Source organism: Halichoeres trimaculatus, unplaced genomic scaffold (genome assembly GCF_033239565.1).
Source record: "Halichoeres trimaculatus isolate MK-OKI-2021-1 unplaced genomic scaffold, fHalTri1.1 fHalTri1_scaffold_20, whole genome shotgun sequence".
Taxonomy (NCBI): domain Eukaryota; kingdom Metazoa; phylum Chordata; class Actinopteri; order Labriformes; family Labridae; genus Halichoeres; species Halichoeres trimaculatus.
This window is the reverse complement of record NW_027437198.1, coordinates 10324366-10331277: the sequence shown is the minus strand read 5'-3', so window position 1 is coordinate 10331277 and position 6912 is coordinate 10324366. Positions and strand designations below refer to the sequence as shown.

The 6912-nt window shown below is 42.8% G+C and overlaps 1 protein-coding gene across 2 annotated transcripts in view; it reads left to right on the top strand.

Annotated features, from left to right (window-relative positions):
* The first annotated feature begins 303 nt into the window (after positions 1 to 303).
* pkn1b (protein kinase N1b) overlaps positions 304 to 6912 on the top strand; it is a 38418-nt gene continuing 31809 nt past the window's right edge. The window contains exons 1-3 of one of the 2 annotated variants that reach the window (XM_074696573.1): positions 304 to 726; positions 932 to 1196; positions 1346 to 1512. In XM_074696573.1, the coding sequence (XP_074552674.1) occupies positions 1486 to 1512 (27 nt within the window). In that variant the 5' untranslated portion in view covers positions 304 to 726; positions 932 to 1196; positions 1346 to 1485. Of the gene's footprint in view, positions 727 to 931; positions 1197 to 1231; positions 1513 to 6912 lie in introns of those variants that run through there. The other variant, XM_074696574.1, reaches the window with a different exon arrangement.

Sequence of the window (6912 nt, the reverse complement as noted above, 5' to 3'; positions counted from 1 at the left end):
ACAGTGCGCGTGGGACTCCGGGCCAGAAGGTGGCGATGGCAGCCCTTGAAACAGATCCTCCTCATAGCATCTTCAACTCAGGTAAAGTTTGTTGTTTCATGTTGAGCTTCGTTGTTTGTCTTTCTCTTTTGGGATGGTTTTCCAATTTTTATTCATCACTTTCTATAAATTTGGCATTTGTGTAATGTTATAATTACATTTCGTAACGGCCAAACTGTAATATGAGCCTCAAAGTAACGCCCCTGCAGTGGTGAGTAGTGAACCCCAAACAATATTGCAAAAAAAAAAAAAAAAATCAACAGTTTTTGCAGTGGGTTGTGGGTTTTAAATATAATAATATGTATCATTTCCAACGGAAATTTTATTAGTTTTACATTTGCTAATAATTGATATTGTTTTGGGGTTTACCACTCACTTCAGCAGGGGCTTTACTTCAGGGCTTATATTACAGACTAGTTTTTGCGAAACTCTCGACACAAATGACAACTTTACAGAAATTTGTTGGTAAAAACCGGAAAACCATCCCACAAAATGGCAAACAATGAGGCCGAAATACAGTGTTCCTGTGATATGGTTGCTATTTTGAGGCTTTTTCAGGAGTTGCACTAGGTCGTTTCCACGTTATTTTAATGAGGGTTAGCCAGCTACTAGCTTGCAAAAAGCCTCTAACTGCTGTCTTTTGTGTACCAACTGGAGCTCCCGAAGTCAAATGACGAGGCGAAATTGGTAAAAACAAAGTTATACGTATGTTTTTTTTTTTCTAAAAATCACATTCTCCATTGTTCCGCTGGTAAGCTAAACTCAACGCCTTCGCAATGTTGGTATTTGTATTTCTAAATGTAAAGCTCTCGACCAGTTTTATTTTGAAACTTTAGACCGGACATTGTGTATCACTAATGCAGAGGCTTAACATTTGTTCCCTCCTTCCCAGCATCACTCACCGGACCGGCTTTCAGCTTTTTACAGTGCCGAGTCAGGGTGCACCGCCGCGGGGGACGATGGCCCCAGTTTCCCCAGATAAGCAGCACAGAGTGTGGCGGTGAAGCCTGGAGGTTTTCCCGTATCCTTCAAGTATTTTTTCTCTCAGATTATGAGGGGAACAGTCTGCAGCAGCGGTCGATCCCAGACTACAACAGGTCAGACTGCACTGCGTGATGCGGATCAGAGTCCAAGAGTTGACATCCTGCTGCCAAGAGGTGATGGTCTCCTCCTATTTTCTCTGCTTACCTGCTTCCATGTCGCGCCTCCAAACGTCACTGTGCTCATATTTTACTCCTAAGCTGCTCCTGCACCACAGCGCACCTTCACCTGGACTATAAAGTGTCTTTTTTCTGTTCTGCAACAGGACCCCCAGCTCTGGACCGTTTGTATTAAACACAGGAGGAGTTCAGCTGCTGTTTCTACAATGATCTGACGGCAATACAGTCGAAAAACAGATTGAAAGAAGTCATCTGGCCTCTTTATCTCATTGGCTGTGAGCTGCATATGATGGCCAACAACAACGAGCTACAAGTAAGTTTAAAAACTTTGTTGTTTTTAACAAATGGTGAACTTTTAAACCTTGTTTTTGCATGGGTTTGAGAGCTGAGAGCAGGTGACAACACAAAAAATACAAGTTAGGAAATATGGATTTTTATAATGACCTTGAAGGTCCATTGTTTTTGCAAAAACCTGCCGTTCTGATGTCTTAGAGCTGATGGAGTGATGTAGTGTTGTACTTTCTTCACAATATGATACCTGCAAAGGTGAGATTTCTAGCAGTCAAAGATAGATCATTCATAGTCCACATTTGCTTCCAAAGTGTGTTTATTAATCGTCACCTGATACTGGGAGAGAGATTTAGCACAGAAGGGAAAATCATGGGAGATATCAGACCTTGTCAAAAAAAAAAATCTTGTGTGACCTCGTAATGTTTCATCACCTGATTCTGCTTCTCTGCAGCTTTGATACAGATGTGGTTTTCTAAAACACAGTATTTGCCCTCGGCTCGAGTCAGTGGTGAGTCATGGAAGGTGTTTGTGGTGTCAGAGCCTCGGGTCTAATTTAGAGGTGTTCGGTTACTGTTGCTCCAGTGTCTGCGTTGTCCAGGATGTGCTGGAGCAGAGTTTTGCAGAGTGTTGTCGCTAACCACGGCTTCAGATAGCACCATCAAGTTATTTCAAACAATTTTTACTATCAGCTCTTTTTATGTTGCTCTTCAAGAACATGTGTTAGATTATGCAAACCTGGTGCCTTATAGGAGCATTTCAGATTTCTAAACTCACTGTAACATGTGCATCCCTTCTCCTCTGACCTGCAGGATCTCCAGAGTCATTAACATGCTTCCCTGTTTGCTCCGTTGTTGACACATTTGCATGACCACAGCCTCATGACTGATTTTGTAACACCTTGATGGCTGCCTGAGCCGCAGCGGAGCAGCGTCCTGCCTGGTTTGAATAATTCAGTCTCCTTCGGTGCCAATGATGAGGGTTCAGTCATCATTGCTGCAGGCCAGCAGACGGGGCTGATTGAGATCAAGGGGCCTGTCGGAGTGGACCCGGCACACACAGCGGTGTCATGATTGAGCCGGCTTGATCGCTCTCTTCCTTTTATTCCTCCTGAATAGCTCATCAAGGCCTCTCTGTTGTTGACACTCCTTCTATTGGAGGTCACAACTGCTGGGCTCAAAGAGGAAAACAGCTGAAATGACCCATTCCTCTCCCCCTCCTCCCTCTGTTAACATACATTATCCATATACGCACACAGAAAGAGGCCATCAGTGTAAAGAGTAACCATTAGTGCTCCTCTGCCCTCTCTATCTCATTCACCACTCCTAAATGAGCGCTCCCTCCTTCTCCTTCCAATGGTTTTAAGGAGAGTAAATCAAGTCTGCTGCCGGGGATGTGAGCTCTGCACTGAGACGATAGCACAACACACAGCGTGAGCTCGCTGCCCTCTCATGAATTCTTTATTCCTGTTGGTTTCCTGTACTTATTATCTGTGAGTCAAAGGAGCGTTTCGGCTCCAAATTACTTTTTTATTGATCATCCAAGAGAGAAGAGGCAACTTGGTCTATTTCCCTTAATGGTGTCTGTGCACGCCGAGGAAAAGAAGTGTCGTGATATCACAGTGAGACGACAACGAAACCCAGACAGGTGCTGCAGGGTCTTATCCTGCCAAACACACCTCTCTGACTTCACATCACCATGATTTAGTAATCAACTTTTTACATTTGAAGTGATTTAAATTGATGTTGACATGTCGTTTTAATTGCATCAGTGTTTTCTGGTATCTAACTCTGTTGAGCTTATAATGAACTCCTCTATTTTGATCATTTATCTTTCTACAGATGTCAGTCTTACATTTCTTCACAGATTTGTCTCTGCTCTTTCTCTGACACTGAACAGCAAGTTACTAATTTTGCAGACTTCATTCTGCAGTAGGGGTGTGCCATTTCATACTATCTATGATAATACTGGTATCATTTTTTTGACTATATAAATTTGTCATTTCACAGTATTCGCAGTGCAGAGACGCAGTGACGTATGATGCTCCCTGCTTTGTACAGAACAATGGTCGAAAGCGAAAGTAGCACAGCAGCATCAACTTTGTTCTCACACGAGGATTTGGTGCCTTATAGAGGAGCTACCTCAGTGTTGTGGAGATAGTTTGGCTAAATTAAGTTCAGACATCCAGCAAAAGTGCAGTAGAACTATTACCGCGAAGGGTGGCAACACCACAAATATGTTCCACCACCTAAAGCTGAAACACACGGCCGAATACAACCAGGCTATGAAGACGCGAGAGGAGGACGTGGAGCTTTTTGCCTCTATGACGGACGTGTAGTTGAGCTGAACGTCCGAACCTTGTATCAGCTTTACCCCTAATTCACACCTAAAGCGTGAGCGCCGTGCAGCGCAGTTCTACAGATTTTGGATGCGCCGTGCAGCACAGCGCAGGGCAGCACCCATAGCAGCTGGATACCTGAGGTCGCAAGACCACTGGAGAACCACATGTCCCTGCAGGAATCCCACCTATGACAACGTTCTTTCATTGTAATTAATTAGAATGTTAAACTCATCTGGCTCTCTCTGAACTTCAGCACCTTCAGTCCATGCCTCCTCCTTTCTGTTGGTGTACTTTTAGAAAGAATGTGTTGTGTCATATAGAATGATGAAGTTTTTCGCCTGAAAGATCAACTTTTCCTCCTCTAAAACATCATATTTCCTCTGGATCTGACCTACTTACTATGTTTACATTTCAAGCTTGTGTAGTAGTAGTAAATGATTCTTATCGCAAATTTCCTATTTTGAGGCTATATCGCCCACCCCTATTCTGCAGTTTCAGGAGACTCTGGTGCCACAAACTGTGTCCTTCATAGCAGTGGTCCACCGTGTAGAAGAAGAACCATGCAGTCATCACAACCTCGTCATAATGTGTTATAATACACAGAGATGTCGGGTGTCTCACCCACCACAATGTGTGTCTCCAGCTGCTGCTAAGGATAATAGGATTAAGAGACTGTGGACTTCACTGTGTGTCTGACCTCCCAGGAGGGTTGCTTTAGTCCCCTTATACACACACACACACACACACACAGAGTCAACCCCCCAACATCCAGGCCCTCCTGCCTGATTCCAGGATTACACTGTCTCCCTCTCAGACACACCAGCAGACGAGCTTATAACTGCTGCTCCACAGCTTTAAAGCATTAATGGGACAATTTAACAGCGTTTGTCGATTAACCTGGAGGATGTGTCCATCCCTGAATCATTTATTGTTGATATCTTGAATGCCAGTGTAGAAGAAATCAGTGTGTAAATGGCCGCTCAGTGCCAGCTCAGTGTCTGCTCACACTGACCCCTCTCCAGCCTCAGGCCCATTCAGCCGACCACCAACACCAGCTGTTGTTTCTTTATGCCAGCACTCCATCAGGCTTTCAGAGGATTACTTCTCACTGATACCAGGCCAAGAGAAGAAAATAAAACCAGACATGCAACTGGGAAACTGGTGAAGGAAGGACTGACACACTGCTGGTTATAATGGTTGTTTGTTTCGGGCACAGTTTGGCCTTTCCTAAGCCAGTCGTGCAGGTGTTTTTGGGCTTAGAGGGATTGTTGTATTACAGGATGAGGAATGTGTTGCGTTCAACACTAAGTTCAGAAACTGGTCTGACGTTGTTGGCGCTGTGTGTCGAATATCTAAACCTGGGAATGATATTTCTCAGAAGGACTCTGGAATAGTGAAGGTTTACAGAGGACACAGCACCGTGATTGCTTGAGACCTGAGCATTGATTGGTGGCCAAAGTAGTTTTCTAATGCCGCTTGGCCCTGAGGCTCAGGAGTTCTTGGGAAATAACTAACACTGTGGTGTGTGGCCTGTTTCATAAAACACTGAAACACAAAAATAAAGGTTAAAACAGACTGCTGTGTATTGTTAGAGCAACAGAATAAAACCAACCTGAAACATTTCATTTGTGCTTTTTAAAGTTAATTTATTCAAATAACACGGTTTAGGAAAAGGTAACGAGAACAAACGATAACAAGAAGTAGAAAAACAAAAAAAACAAAGCTTTGCAAAAAAAATTGTAAACTTACAATGTATTGTTAGTTGACAAAACAAACTTTAAAAAAAAACTAAAATTGTAGAAAAAAAAAGTATTTAGTTTTAGTCCATCTCATAGATTGTACGATGGTTTTAGCTTTCATTTACACAATGCTTGACCCTGATAACTACCCCTATGTTCCAAAAAAGACTAAAATTGGTATTGAAACTAATTATAACTTAACTAAAACTTTCCAAATTAAAAACTAAATTATACTTAAAAACTTGCTTTAAAACTAAAACTGTAAATATGAAGTCAAAATGAAATAAGAACAATAACTAACAAAAAATGCAAAACTATAATAACTTTGGGCCTGAGTCAAACTTGAGCCAATCCTAACTTTGAGCTCCATAAAAAAGGAAAGTTTTAAGCTTTCTCTTAAACGTAGTGAAGACATCGGCCTTTCCAACACAATGGGATTATTAGTATTTGATACTATTTGTATTTGCTGTTTGCTCATGCAAGGTGCCGCCCTGTTGGCTATGGCTGCCTTTTGCAGCAGCTCTCTCTTCTTTGTCCGTTTCTTGTCATTTTTTTCGTCACTTTTTCGTAGTCTTTGTATTTGGAGTGGATCATTACTTTGTATGGCTCATTTGTTGGTCATGGACACCAAACTTTTTGTGGCTTCAGTGATACTTTTCCTACTTTTTGCTTCTGTGTTTGTCTGAAGATCCTACATGAACTCAGCTGTTAGCAGCCTGTAGCATGTCAATGCTACCTGGTGTCAGGCATGATGTCTTCCCACAAGGTGAGGAGAAGGAGGTGAGGCCGACGTGCTGGTTCTCAGGTGTGAACTAAAAAGTGGCGACATGGACCTGTCCTTCCACCCATCGTTATTGGGAACGTAAGATCTATCTCCAGTAAGATGGACGAGCTGTGCTAACCCAGCAACAGAGGGAATACCAGAGGGCAGAGTAGCATCATGCTATTCACAGACATGGCTAACAACGCTAATAGTAGACACCAACGCCATGTTGGGAGAGCTTCACCTGCTGTGAGCAGACAGGATCCAGGAGACAGAGACTGAACAGACTGCTGAAGAAGCTCAGTCCTGGGCCCTGTGGAGGTGGAGGCTGGCTGAACTGGAGAATGATGGACAAGCTGTCATCATCTATTTTCTTATGGACCTTTTTGCACTTTCTATACACTTTCTTCATTTTTTTTTTGATTGCTGCTGTGACTTCAATTTCGTTGTACTTGTTACAACGACAATAAAGTTCTATTCTTTTCTATGCTACTTTTGTAGACACCAAGCAGGCCTGCATTCTGCACGTGCATTGTTTCAGAGGGTAACAGGGCACTAAGAGCTCTTTAAGACACGATACTG